Source organism: Scleropages formosus, chromosome 5, assembly GCF_900964775.1.
Source record: "Scleropages formosus chromosome 5, fSclFor1.1, whole genome shotgun sequence".
NCBI classification, from domain to species: domain Eukaryota; kingdom Metazoa; phylum Chordata; class Actinopteri; order Osteoglossiformes; family Osteoglossidae; genus Scleropages; species Scleropages formosus.
In genome coordinates, this window is record NC_041810.1 from 33,172,307 (window position 1) to 33,198,035 (window position 25,729).

A 25,729-nucleotide genomic window follows, 5' to 3' on the forward strand; every position below is an offset into this window, starting at 1 on the left:
GCAATGGTCTAATGTATATACTGTAAATATAGACTTTGGGGGTTGTCTGTGGAAAAAGTTGACGTTATACACTTTAGGAATGTACCATGGGTAACATCCTATTGCAAACTTAAGTCCTTGTGTATGTCTAGACAATTAGTCATTTAATCCTGCTGCAATTTGCCATTCACCCATGGGACTGTCACAAATCCTCTGGCTGAGTCAGCTGATCCAACACCTGGGACAAAGTGCAACTGGCAACCTACTTGAAACCGGGGGGTAAATAGATTTGTGACTGATCTGTTGCCAAGTGTTGGGTTTCCCCAGAGTTTCACTGAGCTGTACGGCATCAGGCCTTTTGTAGAAATGTTCTAACTATACCATTAACAGTGAAAGTCATGTTGAAACTTCTGCAATGTTTCTCTTCCACAGCAAACTAGTTCTCTCTACACACACGTGCACATACATACAGGTGTGTAGATACTCAGTCACAGACCCAAAAGCTCCACATATTCTAACAAAGTTCGCAAAGGGACCTTGAAGTGAGTTTGAAGTCAGTATATGGTTGGTATGTTGACCCTGACACTATGCTCACCATTTTTTCTTTCTCTGTCTGTCAGGTATCTGCATAAAGTGTGGGAAGGGTGTGTATGGAGCCAGCCAGGCCTGCCAAGCAATGGGGAACCTGTACCACACAAATTGCTTCACCTGCTGTTCCTGTGGTAAGACACCTTGTCTGTGTTTTACCGTAACAAATAGACGTTGTTGTTCATTATCCTTTTACTCTGTTTGTCACAGCAAAGCTTTCTTAATATGGAGGGAAGTCCCCCTACCTTCTTGTGTGGTTTTAAACTGACAACTGGTAATACAGTGGTTGGAGCTTCTTCCTTTGGACTGGAAGGTCACAGGTTTGATTCCCACCTCCAGCTGTAGTACCCTTTAACAAAGTGCTTATCTAAATTGCTCCAGTGAAATTGCTAGCTGTATAAATGGGTAAATAATTGTAAATAGCTTAACATTGTAATTTGCTTGGGAGAAAAGCATCAGCTGAATGAATGAATGAATGAATGTAAATGTAAACCTCTACACTGTCCACAAACTCCCAATATCCAGTTTTTACCTATCGAGTATGGAATTGTTAATATCACATTAACTTTCATATGCCCTGCCTGCAACATCAGGAACAGGCTTGCAACATCCTATCTGGCACGATGAACTGAGAGCACATTTGAAAATTGTGCCAAGTTGCTGTTTGAGAGAAACTGTAAGGTGCGCTGCATTGTGGGAACTGCATACCCACACCTTGTTGTCATGCACTTTACAGTCTAGCTTGCATACTTGCATGTTTGTGTTTGGGTCCTCTGTTTTGTACCACTTGTTATAAGTTTAGCGTATTGAAGTTTTACAGAATGAATGCAATTGAAAAAATATTAAAGAAATGGTGGAATCCTTGGCTTGTAACTTCAATATTCATAAAAGCCCTGGATTCAGTTGATTTGGAAGTGTAATTCTGAAGTATTAACAACAGCATAGTAAGTCACTGCAGTTTTTATGCAATTTTAGATTATTCCAGAATTTTTTTTTTTTTTTTTTTTTTTTTTTTTATAATTTAAAAAATACAAAAATCTCTGGTTATAAAAGCAAATGTGACCAAGTGTGCTGGTTCATTTCACAGGAGGGTCATCCTCAGTCATATTGCTGTCCTTTGGGTAATGTTTTCTAATTCACATTGGCTGGGAGAAAAAAGTCTTTATTAGACAGCTAAAAAGCTGATTTTTAAGGTAAAGATGGGCCCTCTTCCTATTTTACTAAATTGCCTGGAGAGAGACCTTGGACAACATTAGTCATTATCCAGACCACTGTCTTGCTGGAAATCATGACAAGTGACACTGACTCACAGGTTGGTCAGACATGCTCATTATGTTCAGGACAACTGAAAAGGTTCATAATGCTCTCTTTGAGTCACAACCTCCGTTTACCACCAGGTCTCATATTTTACATCACTTTAAGGGGGGGATAATGGTTCCCTGGAGGTGAAAGAACATTGGTCCTTTTCTAGAGTCTTTATTGACTGCCACTCTATCAAAATCAGAATGTTTTCAGTAGTGGCTGCATCATTATTTTACGATATTTTAATAAACAGCACAAGAGAACTGGGTCACAAAAATATGGAGAGTATGTTGAGAAAATGCAAATACCTTTGGATATATAATACAACACAAGAGCAAAAGGTTACAGCATTTAGCAAATATAGCACAATCTAAGTTCCAAAAACTTGACCACATGTTCTAGAATTCATTGCTGTTATGTAGGTCAGACACTAACTTTTCTTGCATCAACTACATATGTGAAGCAGGAGATTCAGGTGAAGACCATAACAGTAAAATTGTTTCCTTTACACTATATGTAGAGTGATAATTTTATCAAACAGTACAATACCTTGAGAGTCAGTGAGAACAAGGGTGTAAAATGGCTCTCAGGTGGATTTTATGGCTTTTGATCTTGGAACAGTTATAGCTACAAGCAGCAAGTTGTGCATGGGGAGAACCAGTTTGGTGGGTGATGGAAGGCAGTTGCAGATTTGTGTCTGAGTGGAGGAAGGTGACATTGGCAAGAGGCCTGAGGATTCACCAGGGAAGGAGAAGATGCCAGGATGTGTGAGGGCAGGGGCCCTGCATTGATCCCTACTTTTTGAGAAGTAGCTCAAGTCAGTCAGTTGAAGTCTAGCTGTAGGTTTCACACCAAAGTCTGCAGGATATCACTACCCCTGGCACTGAGGAAGGAGTACTGGGCACTGGGTTCCAGGATGGTGAAAGACAGGCAGGTGAGGTTGTGCAAACAGGAAGGGTTAAACTGGGGAAGGAAAAGTCACAGGGGCAACAGCCAAAGGTTAAGTGACCAGCAGGTAGAGAAGCTGGGGTATGGGATACTGTAAATAATGATTTGGTTGGTATCCTGAGTAAGTTGAAGGGGTCAGCAGAGAGTAAGTTAGATAGATTGGGGGAAGTTTTTTTACAACTATGGGGTAGAGTGATTTGGGATAATGCAGGCAAGGAGTAAGGAGCAGCTGGGTGTTGTGAAGTCAAGGCAGCTGGTAGAAATAGAGAGGGTTGTCCTGGAGAGAAGGCAGCTTAAAAGGTGATGGAGGTAAGCTGAGGAGGGGGTAAGGGAGGGTATTTGTGTCTTGCAGGCAGGTATAAGGAGTAAACTGGCTGTATTAAGGAGGATGGATGCTCTTAGGAGGAGGAGGAAGAAAGGGCAAGCCAGGGTGGTGTTTTTCAGAGATTCTTTCAAGTTTGTGAAGGCTCTGTGTGGTAAGAAGTCTTTGATGTTAAGGGTAGAAAAGCAGGAGCTGGATGGTTATCTGTGTGAGGTTGTCTCTGGTTTAGAGCATGATGGTGGGCTAGAGTTACCGGTAGACATCCCCCTGTAGGGGAGATAGAGTGGGAAATGGATGTGTGCCCCCCTGAGGTGGGGAGAGGTGCAAGATGTAGTGCGGTGGGCAAGGGACTCTTCGGCACCTGGCCCAAACAGGGTACCATACCGGGTGTTTAAATGTACTCCGGGTCTACTAAAATTTTTGTGGAGGTTGATGGCTGTTGTGTGAAAGAAGGGGGTCATTTCTAAGTTATTGCGGCAAGCAAGAGGAATTTTTATTCCTAAGGAAAAGGGGGCTGTTGGGGTAGGCTGGGATAGGCCAGTTTAGGCCTATTAGCCTTCTCAGTGTTGAAGGGAAGATTTTCTTCAGTGTTGTAGCATACTTGAAAGCCAACAGGCTGATTGATACCTCAGAAAGCGGGGCTTCCGGGATGCTCAGGGTGCTTGGAGCACACCAGTAGGATTTGGCATCAGATTCAGTCTTTCAAGAAGGGGAAGAGATCTCCATGTGGTGTTCTTGGACTTAGCAAATGCTTGTGGGTCAGTTCCGCACAGTTTGCTGTGGGAGGTGTTCAGGTGTTTTTTTAAGGTTCCTAGAAGTGTTACGAGGCTGGTGAAAGCCTAATTTGCAGATATTCAGTTTTGTTTTAGTACAGAAAGCTATACAGCATTTTGGCATCAGTTGCAGATTGGAATCATGGCTGGATGTACAATTTCGCCATTGGCTTTCACAATGGCAGTGGAAGTTATTATAAAGGCTTCCAAATGGGTTGTTGGTGGTGAGAGGCTGCAGGATGAGACATGCCTACCCCCTATTAGAACATTTATGGATGACATGACAACTGCTATGGCTCCTTGTACTTGTCATTTGTTGTCTAAACTCAATGACAACTTGAAGTGGGCTAAGCTGAAGGTTAAGCCAACTAAATCGAAGAGTCTCTCGATTGCTGGTGGGAAAGTGGTACAGGAGAAGTTTTGTATTGATGACGAAGTAATTCCTTATATTCTGGAGAAGCCAGTTAAGAGCTTGGGCAGATGGTATAGCTCTGTAGTAAGTGATTAGGAGCAGGATGTGGCACTAAGGGAGGTGGTTGTGGAAGACATAAAGAGCATTTATGTGTCCTTCCTCCCTGGGAAGTTAAAGTTGTGGTGTCTGCAGTTTGGGCTCTTGCCACATATTAGGTGGCCACTTACAGTATATGAGTTTTCTGTCTGGGAAGTGGAGAAGCTCGAGCAGGTTATTAGTACAGCAGTATGAAGATGGCTGGGGGTGCCACGCTGTTTAAGCAGTGTAGCGTTATATGGTAAGGGCATGTTGGAGCTGCCAGTATCAAGTTTGGTGTTGGAGTACAAGTATGCAAAGTTGGGTGTGGAGCTGACTCTAGCGAAGTCAAAAGATGAGATTGTGAGAAAGGTGGTGCTGTCAGTAAGGAAAGGTAGATGGTGGAACTCCAGAGATGCAGTCCAAAGCACAAAAGGGTTGCTGATGTTGTTGATCGTAGTTGGGCATGTGCAGAGAGGGAGGGGGCAGGGTTTGGCTCTGGCCATATGCGGCGGTTGTAGAGTGCTGTGCTGGAGGCAGAGAGACGGTGGCTGGTTGTTGAGCAGGTCTAAGGGCAGGAAGAGGAGGTGAGGTGTGCAAAGGCGGTCGCATTAGTTAAGCAGGGTCAGTAAGTGAACTGGGAAGGTGTGAAGAGGAGGAAGTTATGCTGGCAAGATGTGTGGGCGATGAGGCGAGTTGCCTTAAGTTTTTTATTGTTGGAGCAACTTAGGATGTGCTACCAATGCCACAGAATGTTAAGCAATGGGCAGGTGGTGATGGTTCTTGTATTTTGTATAGCGGTGTGGTGACACTAAGGCACATGTTGTCAGGGTGTAAGGTTAGTTTGGGGCAGGGATATTATACTGGGTGCCGTAATCAAGTTTTTAGATGTTTAGCAGGTGGTTTTGAGAGCAAGCGGCAAGTTGTGAATTCTCTGCCTGTTGGCAGTTTAGCTAAAACAATTGGTTTTGTGTGTGCAGGAGAGAGTAGCACTTTGCAAGGGCAGACATGCCCTGGTAGGTGGGCAAGTGGGCTGATATGGGCAAGCAGCTCCAGGTTCCGCAGGTCATTGTGGTTACTTCATTGCATCCAGACATAGTGTTATATCTGGAGGGTGAGCGTATTGTGTACTTTGTAGAGTTAACAGTGCCTTTCGAGGATGCTATTGGGGAGGCATACGAGTGGAAACTGTTAAAGTATGCAGATCTGGTAGCAGACGCAAGGGACCGTTGATGGCGGGCTCAGGTGAGATTGTTAGAGGGTTTGTGACTAAATCAGTTATGGAGTTGTTGAGGGAGTTTTATATTAGAGGCCACTCATTAAAGGCAGCAGTGAAAGAGCTGTCTGAGGCAGCTGAGAAGGCAAGTCAGTGGTTATGGTTGAAAAGAAAGCAGGGTAGTTGGGGTTACAGGTTAGAGGGAGGTGTGTAGTGGTGGAAAATTAGTGGCAGATGGTGAGTAATAGGAAGCAGCTGGTGTTAATTAAGGAGGTGTGGCCTTGTTAATTAAAATAGTTTAAACTTGTGGAGTGATGCATTTGCAGTTGCTGCTGATAAGGTGGTGTAGTTAGAAGGTCTGTATGGAGCTGTGGTTTAACTGGTTGAGTTAGTGGAGTTGCAGTATTTGTTGAGGGTGAAGGGTATTGACCATGGCAGGGTGTCATGGGCCTAATTCGATGAAACACCAACAACGGGAGGTACCCGCTTGATAATCTCAATAAAATGCTCATGTTGGTACCTGGCTGGTTTGTTTGTTTTGGTTGGTGGGTTAGACTTGGTTTGTTTGGTTTTGTTGGTGGGTGTGGTGATTGGGTTTTCTTCTTCTATTTATTTAACAGATGCTTTTCTCCAAAGCAACTTCCAATGAATTGTATATAGTGTTAGCCTGTTTTCTGGGTGTGTTGGTGTGTTAGACTTGGTCTGTTGGTTTGGATTTGGTTTGATGGTTGGTTTTTGATAGTGGGTTGGTTTGATGCCTGGCTTTTTGTTGATGGGTTAGGCTTGGTTTGTTGTTGGGCTAGGTTTGGTTTTTGTTGTTGGGGTGTGTTTTGGTTTTGTAGGTGGGTTGAGAAAGTTAGCTAACCTTTTTGGTCTCAGGTCATGGACATGTATGTTGGCTATGCTGGGTGGTGTTCTCTCTGGTTGAACTGGGTCCTTGTGTACAGCTGTTGAAAAATACACATGGGTCTAATATCTTTTCCTGTGTATCTTGAATGTCATCCAGAAGAGAATTTGGGTTGTGATTTAACAACAACATAAAGGGGGGGGAACATACTTTTTGATAAATGTTTCTTTAAATATTTGCACAAAGCCTATTCCAGTAAGCTTATATAGATATTCCAGAATAAATACAAAGTACCCATTGTGGCCTTATTTAAAACACATATGATGTTCCCGGGGTTATCCTGAGCAGGCATGCTGCGGTACATTCTGTGAGTGAGCTTTGTTTGTTTCCTGGATACTGAGGGTGGTACAGGCAGGGAAGACTTCATCATATAAAAATGATCATTTATCATCACTAAAGACAATCCAAGGTCCTGCTCCCCTGCCTCTGTCAGTGCATTAGTAGGACAGGTACCAATTCTTATTAAAACAATTTACAAAGCAGAGATCGTAGTCTTGGAACTCTTCAACTCTTTCTCTGTTTTCCTTAACTCTGACTATGGTCCGTTGCCTGTTTCTAATAAAATGTTACAATTATGAAAATACCAGTTTGTTAATTTCTTAGAGGTCACTCTTAGGCAAGTTCAGTTCTGTTCTTTTGTATGGAAGAATTGGTTCCCACGTGGAAACGGTAAAATTAACTAAAATGTCAAAAGCATTTCATACATGAAAATATTTCATGGTATTTGTAACAATTATTGCTAGCTTGTTTTTTGTCAGTTATACTTCCTTTGTTCATTATCAATCACTTCTTGTTCAGTGCATGGTCTGGAGTCTGTCCAGGAAAAATATTTCACGGTACACCCTGGACATTTTTTGATAATCTGACTCACGGATGTTTGTGATTTAAAGATACAATGTTCCCAAGGTCACTGCCTATGTCTTTCACTCTACAAAGATAATTCCTCCACATAATTATCATAGCATGACCAGTGCTTAGGTAGGGAATACAGTTTGAGTATTCATTTTACCACCTCTTGGGGTCTTGAAGGCCAGGTGTGACTGTTCGTCTGTCACATGACTGCAGTAGCCTTCTTCGTCTGGTGCCCTGCCAGCCAAGAACACTGCAATAGTCCTGTGTAGTGTTCAGTGGAATATGTACAGTATCTACCAGGACCCATTACTGTTGATCAGTCTGTCGGAATGCTTTGTACACACATTTGTATGCACGTGGCATTCCTCGACTTATGTAATGTACCATGGTCCCACCACCCTTATTGTATTTTTGAGTCCTGATGTTTGTTCATAAAGTCTAACATACAATAACATTAGCTGGCCGCACCATCACAAGGCACCAATTTTTTTTTATTTGGATCTCAGTGTTTGTGTGTCTAGCAGTGATTACATTTTGGTTATAAAAGCATTTTATTTGCAGAATGTTTCATTGACATAATTCTATGCAAGTTACTTTTATGGTGGCTAGCAAGTGATAACTTGAATGTGCTGCTGGTGTAGGAAAAAAGTGGAAGAAAACTAATTTTGAAATGAAAGTGAAACTAATAATGCATCATGAAAATGTACTGTACTTATTATTCTGTGTGTGAAATTGAGAGATGGGACATTTTCTCCAATCTTGTGTTCAAGTGTGTTAATGGTTTAAAATCCTTATGGTTTCTATAACATAGTATAAGGGGATTTGTACTTATGACATCCATGGAACAGAATGTAGTTGGAAGTTGAGGACCACACAATGACGCTGAACAATAGCAGAGCCACTTTCTTACCTGTAACTATAATGCATAAACCCCATATTGTAATACTGTGTGTGTGTGTTACGTATATAGAAGCATTGAATTTAAATTCCCTTTTTATTTATTAATTTGCTGCTTGTCCATCTGTATGAGTGGTGGCAGTGGTCACTGCCTGGGTTGTGTACTTTTGCTGGTAGAGTCCTGCTGGAGGAGGTCAGCGGCACCTGCTGCGACAGTTCCGACCAGTCATGCCTTTTGAGGTGCGACTCCTGCCTACCCCTGACTCATGGCCACGCAGTGTTATCTACATGTCCCTGCAGTCCTTCACTGAGGACCACAGCGAGACCCCTAATTCCCAGCTGTTTTCCCTGGAAAATGTCCAACCCTGTCTGAAATCACAAACCAATCCAGTCGAGGTGGGGAATGGGCTAGGAACTGATGGACAGGGTTGTGTTTGCATGACTGGGAGGGAGGGAGTGAGACGGCAGACTGACAAGCCTGTACTTGCTATGGGGGCAGGGTGGTAATACTCCCTTGAGTCCAGGCGACAAGCCCAGTGAATCATTACCCTCAGTATCCAGTAGGACACCCCCCCCACCATAGTGTCTACAGGTGATAAAGACCTGCTTGTTTTGAGCTAGGGGGAGAGGTGTCTGATTCTTTCTTTTAGCTCATGAGGAAAACACCTATATGGTTTCTCTTCAGCATTCCTGGATGAAATATGACACTCCTCCATGTCGGTCACGTTTGGTAGTTTGACGGAACTTCGGTATTTCTGAAAGGATGGGCTTTGAGTCGTGCAATGACTTAATTCTGTTCTGCGTCAATTATGAAAATGTCCAGTGATTAGGTTATGCAGTCTTTTTCTAGACGAGTTCCACATTTTGTCATTTGCGCATGTCTAAAAAGCTTAGTTCGCAGATGACCGTCAAACGAGTCGGAAAGATAGCGATGTTGCTCAGCCTCTAACTCCTGTTTTTCAGTATTCCTCGGTGCCTGATGAGAGCAGATCTCTAGAGAAGGTAACTAGTTAACCGAGTCCTGAAAATGCCTTTCCAACAGCCTGATTCTGTTCCTCCCCAGTCACTGGGACCTGACTGTTCATGCAAAGTGCTTGTGACGAATGTAGATGGATCGCACTTCCTGGACAGTTTTGTGTCAGCATGTTGAACGTGTCTGAGAAACTATGGTGACTCTTCAGGTAGTATGGTTGAGTTCAATTCAGTTGTGGTTTAGTTTAATTAGTTCAAATTTCTTAATCAGAAGATAAGCACTATTTGCATTGAACTGTTTAGTTCCTACATTTGAAGGGTAGCAATGGAAGAGGAGGAAGAGAAGACACTGAGCCGAGATCACTGCTTTGCTGCGTTTTGAACCAAGGACCACTTTGGCAAAGTCAGATACAGTGGACCACCTATGGCCCACATTGTAGCATAAATTCCATGTTAAAGTTGTGATACTTTAATAATGTATTTATGTGAAATGCTAATATTTTCATAAAACTGTTAATGACTCCATATGTTGTGAAATTGTTCATTAATTAAAAAGTTTATGTGAAGAGTGCACTTGTGAGGAGATGTCTAGGTGGTGATATCTGGACCAAAACTGGAGGTTTTTTTTTTTTGTCAATTTTAATATTTAGTCATTTCCTCTTTTTATGAGTTAATAGTTGGGAATTGATGCCACTGAACTGATATTTACTGTTACAAAGCAAATTAAGATCACTTGGTGCAAGCATAAGAATATACTCTATTTTTATCTGGAATGAAAAACTTAAAATTTCATAGCAGAGTGATGTTGGGAATACCATAGAGAAGTAAAGCACAGTGCCTTTGAAGGTGTGTTGAACAAGGTGGTCTAATAAAGCTCATATTACATAACTTAGTATGTGTGGCTTAGATGTGAGTAAACATTAACTGTTTACATTTTAAAACCATGTAGGTCCTTAATGGACCCATATCAGAGTGAGTTGCACATTACTTTGCTCAGATGTTATGACTCTTTGCTTGCAAACTACTTGAATCACATTTGGGCATCACAGGGGGTCTTTGGGCCAGACTTTCAGAACCAGGGCCTTAGAATGGCTGAAAATGTCTGCATGGTTTCCTCTGAGCCAATAGCACTTTCTAGTCTACCCATCTAAAAGGCTTGAAAGTAATCGAGACCAGGACGATCCCCTGGGCGGTTACTGATCGCTACTGATGTAAAATAAGTGCAGAGCCTTTCTGTACCATGACTGAAATTACGATGGTCAAGCTGATAAACTGTTGAATGTGTTTTTGTTTGCCATTTATGAAGTAATCCTGTGCTTCTGAAAAATGGCTTATTGAATTAATTCCACTGCCCACACTCTTTGTGTGTTTGCTTCTCATCCTGTATCCCAGTTTTTGTAGTCTTTTTCCTTTGGTTTAGACACTGTGTAAGGGGGCATTTATATATATGATAAACCTTGATATAGTTACCTGTCCCGTCTTTGTTGCTGTGGCGCTTACGAAGGGAACTCGATTCTAGGAGATGGTTCCCCCCCATCTTTCAGAGCCAAACTTTCCAGCTGAACTCTGCCATTCCCCCGAGACAAAGGGGAGGCCGTGAGACCCACCCCCCACTCTGGGGCGAGCTCCTGGGTGTGGATGAATAGGACAAGCCGCTGACCTCAGGACGAAGGAATGTCCCTGTTTGTGCAGACCCTGCAGCCCGCCGTCCGCAGCCAGAGTGTGGCAGGTCACAGGATGGTCCTTCAGCAGACCAAAGACGCCACTCATGTTCGTACTGAGCATAGGCAATTCACTTCACCCTGGTTCTTGTTCTCTGCTGTGTGCTGTTCGTTTTTTTTTTTTTTTTTTTTCCCCTCCCCTCTCTCTTCCCCTGCTTTTGGTGTTTTTTAATACTGTTCTTCCCAAGCTATTTTAATGTCAAAGTATTTCTTGCCACAAGGTTTTGAAGTAGCATGTATGCTGAGCAGCTCTGGCATAACCTTGGAGGGAGAACTGGTTCCCAACATGTCTATATATGGCAGCTCCAAAGGACTATTACATTCAGATAACCCTAAATGTTAATATAGTCACTAAGGGCGTGTGCTGGCTCTTCACCTTACAACAGGGACCGGGAATTTGCTTTTAACTGTTTCTTTGTAATTCCAATGTCACATTTATCACTGTTGCAATCGATCAATGGTACATCATGCGGATGTCACTTCACTTATTCACCATTTAGGTTTTGCCCAATGCAGGATTACAGTGATTCACAATTATATTCCAGAAGCAGGGGGTAGGGTACACCCTAGACAAAAGTCGGTGTTATTTATTTTTTTAAAACTACAATAAAAAAAGGCATATTTTCCACAAACTTTTATTCAGACCCAGCTGCTGACTGGTTCATTGAATACGGATGTCTCTCCACTGGATTGTTATAGCAACCTCCATCAAGTTCAAGACTAGTTACGGCCTACAGGACCATCAGTGGATCTGCTTTCTGTTGCCTACACAACCTAATTGCTCACTATGCTCCTCTACCTACCACCGCTTGGGGGGGGTCCTACTTACAAGAGATCTAGAATCAAAAGCTTGAAGGTTCTCTGCTCTAGCTCCTTTGTGGTGGAATAATCTCCTTGTCTCTCTGAACTACTCAATTCCTTTTAACATTTTCAAACTCTTTTGCACCCACTTCTTTCTTGATCAGTCTTCCATATAAACTTGCACTATATTAGTTTAAAAATAAAACTTGTACAGCGCCAATTCTGTATGCAGCTACGCATCTAATATATGCCGTTTAAACAATGTTGGACTATGACTGTGCTGTCGATCACTACTGCATCTATCTCCATCTGTTGAAGTGCACTTTTGTTTTCTCCATATGTTGCCTTCAAGAAAAGAATCTGCTAAATGAATAAACAAATGGCTGATTTTCATCAGCTTTCACTAAATTATGTATGCTATTAATATAAGATTAAAAATACAGATGGGCTGAATTCATGTATGAGCAGCATGGTGGCACAGCGAGTAGCACTACTGTCTCGCAGTGCCTGGGTGATGTGAGAGGGCGTGGGTTCGTTCCCCCCCCAGCCTGTGTGGAGTTTGCACGTTCTCCCCGTGTCTGCATGCGTTTCCTCTGGGTGCTCCAGATTCCACCCACAGTCCAAAGACGTGCTGTTCAGGTTCACCCATAGTGTGTGAGTGACAGTGAAATGCTTAAATGTAGACTTTTGAACATTATTAATGTCAAGTTATGTTAAAATTAAGGCATTTAAATCGACTAAAAATGTTTATCTCAAATTCCTGTTTGATGCGTTTGAATGTTGCCAAATTCATCTCATAAGCATTTCTACCATTTGCTGTCTTGTTACTGATCACAAGCACTCAGGGATGTCAGTAGCTTTACTCACTACAAGTGAGTCAAATATAAATCAGGTCCCACAGTCCTATTCTAATTAGGTGTGTGCAGCCATTAAATGGCACCACAACACAAACACAGGTTGCTTTTACTTGAACGCACAAATTTCAGGAAAGAACACTTTGAAATAATGTTCTAAGATTCATTTTTCTAATTTAACAGTTTAAACTCAGATTTGTAATGCATGGATTCAGTGTATTTTTCAGCTGAACTAGTATGATGACAATGAGGGACTTAGTACAATAGCCACACCCCACATTGGATAAATGCTGACGCATGGCCACAAGCAGTGGAAATGGTTAAATTGTGTACCACTTAAAGGTCTTAAGCAAGGCCTATAAAAATAACTACACTTTTTTTTTTTTTTAAATCAGTACTAACTTCAAGTTTATATACTGTTGCAGTCTAGTGCCAAGGGTCAGTACTGAGTGTTGTACATTCTCTTACCTCCTGACTGGTGGGCCTGGTGGAAAGAATTGCCTTTGCAGCTTATTTTGACCCGGTCTTTTGTACATTGTACGCTGGGTGCCTGGGAGAGAACTCGGGTCAAGCTGCGTCGGCTGTTCCGCTGGTCTGCTGATGAGTGGGATGTGGGTGAGAGCCAGTGGCATCTCAGGTGAACAAGCCCATCCGTGCACCATGTTGATCTCTGGCTGATTAGTAACTGCCAGGCTTCTTGCTTCTCTGAGGACCAGCCTCTACAGCTGGCTTGGTTTAATTTCTGTTCCGTTTAAGACCAAGGTGACACAGGTCCACTGTACACAGCAGACGTGTGGAATCTGCGGATCAGGACGTTGCAGGCTTCTGCTTCTTCTGCTCTCTTTAAACTTCTGACACCCATGGAATCCAGATAGAAAGTTAAAGAAGTTGATTTGATAAAATGTCTATTCATGTCCTTTGGTAGAAAGCAAACCTCTATATACTCCATTCTCTTGGACCTTAAGATCCGGCACGGTAGTGGTTGCACCGCATGTAAATCAGACCTACAGGCCTGAAATTAAGGTCCCTTCTAATATTCTTTTTGTGCTCCACAGGGAGACGGCTCAGAGGAAAGGCTTTCTACAATGTCAGCGGCAAAGTCTACTGTGAAGAGGATTTCTTGGTAAGTTACTGTTGCATTCTGGGGATTTTTACCGGAAAGAGTTAAAAACCACAGCAGTGTGGCACGGCTGGTCCAGTGGTAGGGGCTCCATTCTCATTCCAGCAGGGGGTGGCACTGAGGAAGTAGTTTGTGGAGAAAAGCATCATTTGATTAGGCACCATGTAGGTGCTGAGTATCTACAAACGTGAGAAAATGTTTGTGAAACCTTTGGAATTATCTGGATTTCTGCATACATGGCTCCTAAACTGTGACCTGATCCTCATCTAAGTCATAATAATAAAGACAGTCTTATTTAACAAACCCACAAAACATTTTATATTTCCAATTCAACTGTTTATACAGTCAAGGCCTCTAACAGGAAAAGTATGTGATTCCTTATATTTAGCAACTAGTGGAGCCTGCTTTATTGGTAGTAAGCTCAAACAAACACGTGTCATAGATGCTGGTCAGACCTGCACAGTGGTTAGGAGGTATTTTGGCCTGTTGGACTGCTCACGTAGTGTACCTGGATGGGAAATGTTAGGGCAGTTTAGAAACTGCCTGCCTTGTCGAAGTAAATTGTTCTCTAGTTAACAGAATTCCAGCACTCTCTGTATCGGAATACTGCATCCTCCTGATCGCCGCTAACCCAGGATTTCACAAGATCCAGTGCACAAGAGATTTACTGCACACGAAGCTGTGGCTGTAACAATTGCAGGCCATAGGTAGCAATTGCTCCAGTGTTGGATTTGAACTTCTGCAGGCGAATGAGACTAAGTGGATTTGTTAATGAACAGGAAATGCTTACATCTTTGATCGTATGGAGGGTTAGGGTTACACCTTATGCCTGTGCTCGGGATACATGCAGATGGTGTGTCTGGATAGGGCTGTCGGGTCAAAGGCTGCGTCTCCATGAGAAGTGCCACCTGCTGTCCAGGTTATGGGAAGGTCATGATCTCAGGGTCATGCTCTGCAGATGGTCTTCCTGTTAGACTGCTGCGGGGGGGGGACACGGAACTATGGCGTGTGGAGCGTGGCCACTCCCACCTGTGGGGTTATTTGCAGCGCTTCTTAAATGGACAGAGGTCAGGAGGTTTTGCACTAGAGTTCAGAGTGTTATGGGTGCAGACGCTGCCCAGCACTCCTGGTGTATATAGCTTTTGTCTATGTGGTTCTTTCACTTAAATTCACCCTGTACCACCTCACACCTGGTCACTCCTAAATCCGGGCATACTCGGCATGCCACAGGGACGTAATGACAACCAGCTTAGTGAATCACAATGTCAGGGTGGAATAAACTAAAACAATCAAACTCAAAGCCATAATTGAATTTTAGAGAAACTTATAGGGATGAATTCATTTGTACTGCAGATGTAAGATATCCAGTCTCTTAACTGTGTAAATGAGAGAGCTTGTTAGAGCTGCTCCATTTGAACCCAAAGGTTGCAGGTTCAAATCCCACCTCCAGCTATAGTGCCTGTGATCAAGGTGTTATCCTAAAATTGCTCCAGAAAAAAAACCCAGCTATTTAATTGGGCAGCTGGGCCTCTTTGCTCTCCCTGCTGCCACCGCGACCCTTTTAGGACAAGTGGGACAGAAGATGGATGGATGGATATTTAAATGGGTAAATAATTGTAAGTGGCTTAATGCTGTAAGTTGCTTTGGTGAAAAGCATCAGCTAAATTAATAAAGGTAAACAGCATAATTGAAAATATAATGGTTAAAGCTGATGCCACTTAAAGCTATAAAAAAAAATAAACATGGCCTGTGAGTTGCCCACATTGATCATTAGTGGATAAGTGGGTTTCTTCTGTATTTCCAGGCTGTTTTTGTTTGTCAGATGCAAGATTTGTTCTTTTTAGGGGGGGAAAAAAAATAAGTAATTGAATAACAAAAATACGGGGGGGGTGCGGTGCTGCAGAGGGTTCAGCCGGTGCCCGCTGTGTGGCGGGTCTGGGGTTCAAGCCCTGCTTGGGGTGCCCTGTGACGGACTGGCATCCTGCCGTGGGTGTGTCCCCTTCCCTCTCAGCCCTGCGCCCTGTGTTGCCGGGTTAGGCTCTGGCTCACGGCGACCCCACTTGGGACAGGCAGTTGTTGACGATGGATGGATAACATAAATACATGCCAAGTGGTGAACACAAATGTTATCAGCCAGCTACAAACCAACAGTATGAGGAGCGTGCTCATCTCCATAGCGATGGTAACTTGTAGTCTTATTCTTTACAGGACAACCTGTAAATAATTGTAAACAAATTAAATGATTTGACCCGTTTCCCCAACTGCTCAGGAAGCTCCCTGCAGTCAGTCTTGCAATAATTCATAACTCTTCCTTGAAATGAATCGCATCCAGTGCTTTTATATTCAGGTCTGAAAGTCAGCAAAATGGTTGTTTGTTTGTTATGCATCTTGTTGAACCCATACATTTGTGTTGCCATATTTTGTGTTATCTCCAGGAGCATTCTGGAGTGGATTTGCAAAAAGTACCAAACTCATTTTGGATGTTGTCATTGTGTCCTGCAGTACTCAGGTTTCCAGCAAACAGCGGATAAGTGCTTTGTCTGTGGCCACCTCATCATGGAAATGGTGAGCGTTCTAGATTAGTGTCTCCTCAGTGATCATCCCTCAGCTTTCTCTTGCTGACCTCTTTCCTAATGTCATACCATATGCATAATTTTTTGGTGCAGTTTCGCAAAGGTGGAGACTGCTTTTGCTTGGGCAGTCAATAGACACTGACTAACAAGGTGACTTGCAAAGGTAGATATTCAGTACTTAACCTATTTCTTCAGCCAAATATGTTGAAATGCTGAAATGATTTGTTTCTAAAGTGTATTATGCTACACAGTCCTTATTCATTATTGTACTTGTAAAAAGCCCATGAGCAGTAGGTACCCTAGTCAAACCCCAGTTGCTGTAGTGCTTTTAAAATGCAAAGAAAGCACTTTTTGGGGTTTATATTTGGACTGTGCTGTCTTGGTTCTGTTCCTCTACTATGCTTTAGCTTGTAGAACCATCTGCTGCATGTTCCAAGGCCTCTCCTGAATTACTTATATCCTGTCGGGTCTTAGATCTTTCTAGCCCGCAGTCATCATCTGTCTTCTGCCCGGCTTCAGATTCTGCAGGCGCTGGGGAAGTCTTATCACCCTGGTTGCTTCCGCTGTATAGTCTGCAATGAGGGTCTGGATGGTGTGCCCTTCACTGTGGATGTGGAGAACAACATCTACTGTGTGAAAGACTACCACACGTAAGGCCATTCACCACTTCTGTCTATAATCCTGTTGAAGAGGCTGACCTTTTAAATTCACATTTACATTTGTTTATTTTAGTAGATGCTTTTCTCCAAAAGTAACTTCCAGTGAACTCTATTATCAGCCCACACACCTTATTCACCAAGGTGACTTGCACTGCTAGATACACTACTTACAGTGAGCCACTCATCCATACATCAGTGGAACACACTCACACACTAAGGGTGAACCTAAATAACATATGATTTCACTGTTGACAGTGACTACAACACATGAACTTCTGAAAAGATCAAAGCTTTATATTCTTGATGGGATTATTAACTGTGGCCTTACCTTTCACGTATTTGTACATAGAATGTACAAATCTGTAATTGTATCACTGTGTTTGACTCTTCATCTTTTATAAGTGCTTAAGAGGATATTTTGCAAGAGCTGAATGAATAACCTTTGACCTTTAGTTATATCACAAAGCTGCTGAAGTGACGCTTTGGATAAGCTTATGTATGAATGCTATACACTCAGTGAAGCTCTGGCTAACACCGTTCCAGTGTTGAAGATAAGTGTGTGTGTGTGTGTGTGTGTGTGTGTGTTGATTAACCAGCCAGGAGGGATAGGAGAACAGGTCTGTGGACATAGATTTATCTGTATCATACTATTGGTGTGCTTATAGACTCTTACAAAGGCTATGCTTTTTGTTTCACTCTTAGGGTTTTTGCTCCCAAATGTGCCTCCTGCAATCAGCCCATTCTTCCTGCCCAGGTAATACACCGTTAAAAGCATGTCACCTTTCACGTGATGCTGACACTTATGCATGGCATGCATAATTTTTTTTTTTTTTTTTTTTTTTTTTTTTTTTTTTCTCGAGTGATTTAACTCACTGTGTGTGTGTGTGTGTGTGTGTGTGTGTGTGTGTCTTCCTAGGGCTCAGAAGAGACCATCCGTGTGGTGTCTATGGACAAGGATTACCATGTGGAATGCTATCACTGTGAGGTGAGACACAGTAAACTTGTGGGATGTTGAGGGATATGTCCCCACAAAGTGACTAAGCACTGATGAATAACCCACATGGAGATAGTCTACAAAGGTGGAAAGCCAAATTGCAATCATTTACCAGTTTTGTTGGGGTGGGATTAAAAATTATTTTAGTGTAGTGTCACTCATCCATACAGCATGATACATAGGATTTGTGGCATATTTGTCTAACAGCAGAGGTGATAACTAGCAGAGTGGGTAAGCACTACTTAAATAATTTAAGGCTATATTCACCTGTACATCTATACTGCTGTATACTGACTCAGTATCATTCATGTCTTCATATGTTTGGCACCGTTACACTACTACATTTTGAAACAAAGTATAAATGAATGGAGAAGGCATCACAGTCACACCATAGCATTTTTTACAGTTTATTTTTGTTGCTACCTACTGTGAGCGACTGACTTGTGGCTAGCTTCCGAACAGCTTTCGGATGACTCTCGCTAAGTAGAGAATGATACTTTGACTTATGTTCATAACAGGAAATATCTGTACACAGACACAAGTTCTGAACATGGACATAATTTATAGACAAAGCCATTCACCTGGGGTATTCTTAACCTCTGCAGCAACAAAATGTTGTGTATCATAATCCCTTTAATTTTTTACACACATCTGTATCAGTATTATGGACCGCAAGCTGAGCTTATCTGTGCTTTCATGAACTGCCAATAAAAAGGTAAAAAGATTTGACTTTACTACAAAGCTTGTTAAGCTCATGCAATAAATGAGTAATTCTCTCTCCAGCTCTGTTTCTTTAAAAGGTTTATACTAGCAAATCCTTGCCATTTATCTGGATATGTCAGTTCTGCTCTCATTAACATGTACTACTTTAACATTTCTCCATCAGTTATTTTGATGCCACCTCTAGTTGGTAAGCTGTCCTGTAGCTTGCTTCTTGCTGTCCAGTTTGCAGAATGGAAAATAATTATAATGAAATTTAGCCAAACCATGTTCAAAAGACATTTGAAAGTCATGCGAGTGAAGTGGAATTGTGGTATTTACTGTTGTTGACACTATTTTCATTGCTGCCTACTAGATATAAAGCGCAAATTATTTTGGAAATGCACTGCCTAGAAACATACCCATTACCTGCCTCATTAATTGTTTGATAATCACAAAATGATTCACCTGTCTGCATCCAGAGGGGGTGTGGTGGCGCAGTGGGTTGGACCACAGTCCTGCTCTCTGGTGGGTCTGGGGTTCAAGTCCCGCTTGGGGTGCCTTGCGACGGACTGGCGTCCCGTCCTGGGTGTGTCCCCTCCCCCTCCGGCCTTCCGCCCTGTGTTACCGGGTAGGCTCCGGTTCCTCGTGACCCCGTATGGGATGAGTGGTTCTGAAAATGTGTGTGTGTGTGTGTGTGTGTGTGTGTGTGTGTGTGTGTGTGTGTGTGTGTCTGCATCCAGATTTCTTCATCTATTGGTATGTTAGGAATGTAAGTTTTGCATTATGAGAATTGTTTTATAAATTCCACCAGTGTCTGTCAGCCACATTGGGTGTGTTGTTTACATTTATTTATTCTTTTATCCAGAGTGGCTTACAGTGCTTAACCACCTAGAACTGTTTATCCATTTATAGCACAGCGTTCTTGCAGGGCTATAGGGACTGATCAGGTTCCAGTAGGGTGATAGAACACATACATTTTCATACACCAGATGAATCAAATTTCCTATAAATGTGTGGGGTTTTTTTAATTTTTTTTTTCCCGTGTCTGACTTTTTCTGTCTCTCTGAGTTTGGCGATTTTAAATTTCCAATTTATTGTCCAGTCTTAAACTCCCGTGATAGTTTCACTGTAACAAGGAGTGCCGTGTTTGAATTATGAGCAAGGTCGTTACCTAGAACTTGGGCAGTGATGGGTCCCAAAAAGTCTCACGTAGGCCTGCTGTGTTTGTGCTGAAGGTCTGCTTGTCTGCACAAATTTCTCATTACTGAAGTATATCTCTCCCACAATCTAGGCTGCATGGAGATCTTCCTCTGTGTGTCATGGTCTTAGTCCAGTCTGTCCTTCAGTACCCAGGGCTGAGGGACAAGGGATGGCTCATTAGACAAGCTGCAGAGTGCACAGGCTTTGAAGGAAAGCAAAGCAGAGCCTTAATTAGAGCTGCCCTGTGTTGGTGGCCTTAAAACGACCCCATCCAGTAGATTACCATTAATCCACCCGGTCCCCCCCCCCCACCTACCTGAGGTTTTGGTGCCTGTGACACACCAGGGTGTGCTGGGCCTGCAGTGACTAATCCAAAACAAGGAGAATCAACAACTATAAAAGGAAAAGGAGGAACTATCTAGCTCAAAAGAATTTAAAAAAAAAAAAAAAAGTTAGTTTTGGAGCAGTAGTTAAGAAAAGCTCTTATGGGAAACTCCAAATGGAAAGGCAGCATTGCAAGTATTATTTTGCAAGTTCCTATCCTACCCTACACAGATTCTGCTCAACACAAAGCAGAAGCCTCTTGAAATGATCTAGTATGTCTTTCATTGGGTTGTTTACTTTAACAAGCCATCGTCAAGGCATGGCTGACCATCCGAGAGGTGGAGACATGGCCCAAGCTTATGCTGCCACCTCATGCTGTGATGGATTCTTCAAGATGGAAAGGAGTCGAGGGGTCAGGAAACAAAGCAACAAAACAAGAAATGGATGCCGTTTGTTTTTGCCCTCTTTAAACTATGCTGTTTGTGTGTTTAGTATGTTAGCTGGTTTCCCTCTAGTCTGTTGTCACACTGCCCCTTTTAATTTATTTTACCTTTTTGTGTGTATTCACCAGGACTGTGGTCTCCAGCTGAATGATGAGGAAGGCCACCGCTGTTACCCCCTGGAGGACCACCTGCTCTGCCATAGCTGCCACCTATGCCGGTTGAAGGCACCAGGACCCCCGCCTCCTAGCTACCCTGTACATGTCACTGAATTGTGAGGGGTTGCGACGCTGGGACTGGGTACCTCTCTAGGTGGAGGTGGGAAACAGGAAGGCCATGTTCTCGAGGCAGCAAGAGGGAACTGGTGTGTCACGGGCAAGCACATCATTCTTACTCAAGAGCTGTAAGGCCCAGATACAGATCCACGAGTGGTTCCACTGGGACTAGCGGTCTTTTGTGTTCTGGGATGAAAACGATGGCTTTGCCTTTCTTTCCTTCAAGGATGACGGCGGCTCCTCCCCTGAGCTCTTTTTGTACGTCACCAGGACGGAGGAGAATCTTTCTCCTTTGGTTCCTTACTTACTGAAGATGTATTCTGCGATGCACCTGCTGCTTTCCCACGTACTCCACAGCAAAGAAGTCATGCCAGCCCACTGTCGCAGACGAGCTGCTGCTGCTCATCTGGAGCTTTGCACTTAGAGAGCTACCTTCCCCAGGGCCGTTCCCCGGGGCACACGGTAGCTCCACTGCCTCCCTGTTGGCTATGCAAAGGAACTTTGCATCATTCTAACTGTGCATCGTTGACCGTGTTGTGCAATTATACGCTCTTCCAGGGTGTTGGTTGTGGAAAAAGGATGCTGACCTTTGCGGACGATTATTTTAATGTGATACGAACATGATTCACAAATGGTCTTAATTATAGCAGGTCTTAGATGTACATAGGCTTGTACAGATTTCTTTTTAAATGTATTTTTCAGAAACATTCATAAGAACTGACTTTTTGTGTAAGGTGCTCGTTATCCAGAGGCCAAATAGGTTTTTGAGAAGCTGTGTAGAAATCCAGACGCAGTCTTAATGAGCTCAGTGTTGGTCCGTTACAGCGCTTCTCTCTAAATGGAGAGTGCGGTTCACAGTTTGGTCGTTGTCTATGTCCCAAAAGCGAGTTGATGACCATTATTACTTGTTTGTTCTCACACTTTTTTTCAAAACCATGAAGTGTAAAATTCACCACGGTTTATAGCTGTATTACCATGAAGTTATTTCTAGGAATGTCTAGGAATAATGGGTGGGTGGGAGAGCACTGTGGACTGCTATGGGTTGTTTTGAAGGACTGTCTCACACCCTCCTTAGTAGCATCTGAAGCAGAGGTTAACCACACATTCTTCATTCAGGTATCCCAGAGCTTGATTCCAGAAGAGCCTCGATCCTTCAGTCAGGGGACAGGGGGATGTGGGGTGGGTTGGGGATGGGTAGGGTGCAGGGGTACTACTGCTGAACTACTACTGACTGAACAAAATCATCAGCCGAACAACTGAAAAAATATCCAAAGGCAAAATGTGCCTTATTTTTAAAATATGGATTTTTTTTAACTCAATTATGTTGTCTTTGTTATTGACAAGCTCTGAAATGTATGTAAAACCAGCGTTTGAAAAAAACTTGTGAAACAATTGCGAAACCAGTTTTATGTATGTATGCTTAACTGGATGCTTAACACACGCAGTTCAGCCAGCGAGCGCAAACAGAAGCTCAGGTGCTTTTGGTGCTTTGCAGAGGCTGTGATTAACATCCAGAACTTACTGTTCTGTTACACTACTTTTTGTCCCTCACCACAGAAGCAAAGAGGTCACAATGTTATTTAATTGAATATAAAATTGTATAGTTCCTTTCAAATGATGAATGTTACCGACTTGTTGCTGTAATGAGGAAAATGAACATAACAGAATGCCTTTCTCTGTTTCATTATTATTTGTGTAGGATATTTGACATGTAATTTACCTGTGCAGAGGCAAAGTAGTTTTATCTCTGATCAGAATGCAAACACACTGGTGTTTTTCCTCCTGCAGTTTGTTCTTAAAGTGAATGTGCGTCAGCCACGACTCTTCAGTGTTCAGTTCCCTAGACCGTTTGTTGGAACAAACGGAATATTTAGATTTATTTATCTAAACAAAATTCTAAAGTTATTTAATGAGTCAAGTCAAAACTGTCATTTAACCTTAGATGGTATAACCTACTTTTTTGAATAAAGTGGTTTTGTTGTCACTAAAACCATATTGCTTCCTTCATTTTAATCTGCAAAGTTTGTCGACCAGCGATATGAGAAGAATCAGAACTGGGGAAATTATGAATCAGGTTCAGAGTTTCACTGTGCTTGTTTGTGACCATGTCAGTTGTGTGTCTGAACAGTCTGTCTATTCTTCAGCAAACTGATCCTCTTGGCTCCTGGGACACCTGAGGTTCAAGGTTTCAGGTGGAGACTCCCAAGACTGCACTGGTGGGCGCTGCCCTGCTGATCACTTAAGGACTAGATGGGCTACACCATCTGATCATTCCAGAAACAACATGCTGTAATACTTGTCATTCTTTAAATCCCAGTAAGTGCTCGTGCCCTGCAAATAACCAGCACCGTGTTCCAAGATGGCAGTTGACTTAACTGCAGCCCTGGCATCTGTTCTAGCTGTCGGCTCTCCGCCTGCACGGCTCTCCCAGGGTTGTACCCTCCCACAGTGTCCCTCCTAGAGGAGCTGAGCGATTACGCAGGAATGATATCAGGCATACATCAGCCTCCTGGTCCTTACACAGGGTAATTAGGTCCTCGCACGGAAGCAGATTGTAGGTCAAGTGGCTGCTCCCTTCCCTCGAAACCCCCTAATGTCCCACCCTAATGCCCAATAAGAACATCTGCAACATGGGCTTGGATGCAAGGCAAGGAGCAGTACCAGTTGAGCTTCTTAAGGGTTTTCAATGAACCTTTACATGTTACAGTTTGTGTTTCATGCTGGACAGAGGGTCTGTCTGTCTGTCTGTCCACTCTCCTGAGCTTATGTAGGGAATCGGGCTTCTGATGCTTGTCTATCTTCTACATCAAGGTCAGCGTCACACCGTCATTGATGTCCTCTCTTTGGTGAGTTCTTCGTGTTTCTAATGAGGTGTTGCAAATGCAGTCGGCTTTGAGCCGAAACGCTCTGCCCAGATGCCTGTAAAAATGGCAATCTAACCTGCTATGAATGAGCTGCGTAGACCATTTAGCAGTGGATTTATGGATTACCCCTTGAATTTGCCCAAGATGGGGGAACCTACACTGAGATTAGTGTTAATTGGGGTTTAAGGTCCACCACAGTTAAACCGATCTTGATCTGTTCACCAGCCTCCAATTAGACACCACCAAGGTCTGACCTTCTAAGAAGATGCTTGCAAAACCACTTGTGTTTCTCTGGGGTTCTTTGAAAATGTGTTGAGATGCAAAGGGATTTGCATACATGCCGAATCACCGTAATCTCATGGGGCCACATTAGCCTGGACTGTTGAGCAATGAGCTGTGCAAGATGCTCTGGAGCCACTCAATAACCTACTACATTTACATTTATTAATTTTGTTTTTTTTTTTTTTTTTTTTAAAAAAAAAAAAAAAAAGTTTTTCTCTAAGGGGATGTGGTTGGCGCAGGGGGTTTGGGTAGGGCCTGCTCTGTGGTGGGTCTGGGGTTCGAGTCCTGCTTGGGGTGCCTTGTGACAGACTCGTGTCCTGTCCAGGGTGTGTCTCCCCCTCCCTCTTCATCCTTGCACCGTGTTGTTGGGTTATGCTCCGGTTTGCTGTGATCCTACTTAGGACAAGGGGCTATAGATATTGTGTGTGTGTGTTTTTTCTCTGAAGTGTCGCAGAACGCGGTATAAACTACTTTTCACCAAATTTTTTGCCAGAGTATATTACACACGTGGCTCCATATGGCATTGATAGGAGCACACACACACACACATTATCAGAACCGCTTGTCCCTTACAGGGTCACGGGGAACCGGAGCCTACCCGGCAACACAGGGCGTAAGGCCGGAGGGGGAAGGGGACACACCCAGGACGGGACGCCAGTCCGTCGCAAGGTACCCCAAGCGGGACTTGAACCCCAGACCCACTGGACAGCAGGACAGCGGTCCAACCCACTGCGCCACCGCACCCCCTTGATAGGAGCAATTTTTAAAAAATATTTATTCTCCCAGGCGGTGTATGGAGCAGATAGATCAGGAGAGAACTGGGTTTGAATGAGATGTTTTGAGATGCATTTTATATACTTTTTAAAACTTTTTTAGAAGAAAAAAATAAGTAAAAAGTACATATTTGAAAACTTTCAATTTTTTTATACTTGTTTGACATTTAAAATACATATTCAAAGATTCCTCTACATCCATGGCAGCTTAAAATATTTTTTTTTTTTTTTTTTTTTGAGGTAAGAGAGCTGTTCAAAACAAGAATCTCTATTGTGAAGTTGGAAGTGTTAGGCTGTGGAGTTGTAGAAAGACTACTTTTGGCCTCAAGGGCTCACACCTGACCTCACCCAAGGTGGTTGAGGCTCCCATCGGGACACCTTTGACAGAAGACAGGAGGTGGTGAGTAGTGGCAGGTCAGCAGTGATTTACTATAGAGAAACAGTATTTTTTTGCCAAATGTGGGGGGGGGGGTCTAATGTTTCACTAGTCTCTTTTTTTTTTTTTTTCCTCTTTTTCTCTTCTTCTCTCTCTTCTTCAGGACCTCCTTGGAAATTCTGTCAAATATTAATGGAAAATATGCCAGTCCCTGCTGCCCCATCATCACTTAGTGATGCATTGAGTGCCGTTACCTGGAACAGACCAGACTGTTTATCCAAAAACTTTTCTTTCTGACCAGACTGTGGTACCAGAGGAGCTGAAGGCAGATTTCTGAGTGCCAGTGACTATGTTCATGAGAAAAATAGCACGACCGCTCTGTTAAAATTATGAATGTTGTGACTGCACATGATATGCATAATCATTAGATAAAACATTAAATATTCCTCATGAAATGTCTTTGGGCTTTAGTATCACATCTTCCAATTCTCTAGCTAATGTATTCATATACACCCTGCCTGATATTCC

General features: G+C 42.9%; 1 protein-coding gene across 2 annotated transcripts in view; it reads left to right on the forward strand.

Annotated features, from left to right (window-relative positions):
* Positions 1–22,884, forward strand: part of wtip (WT1 interacting protein) — a 40,672-nt gene extending 17,788 nt beyond the window's left edge. Inside the window, exons 2-8 of one of the 2 annotated variants that reach the window (XM_029252369.1) lie at positions 600–701; positions 13,675–13,742; positions 16,242–16,304; positions 16,832–16,962; positions 17,674–17,725; positions 17,888–17,956; positions 20,763–22,884. In XM_029252369.1, the coding sequence (XP_029108202.1) occupies positions 600–701; positions 13,675–13,742; positions 16,242–16,304; positions 16,832–16,962; positions 17,674–17,725; positions 17,888–17,956; positions 20,763–20,909 (632 nt within the window). In that variant the 3' untranslated portion in view covers positions 20,910–22,884. The remainder of the gene's footprint in view (positions 1–599; positions 702–13,674; positions 13,743–16,241; positions 16,305–16,831; positions 16,963–17,673; positions 17,726–17,887; positions 17,957–20,762) is intronic. The other variant, XM_029252370.1, reaches the window with a different exon arrangement.
* Positions 22,885–25,729: the final 2,845 nt, after the last annotated feature.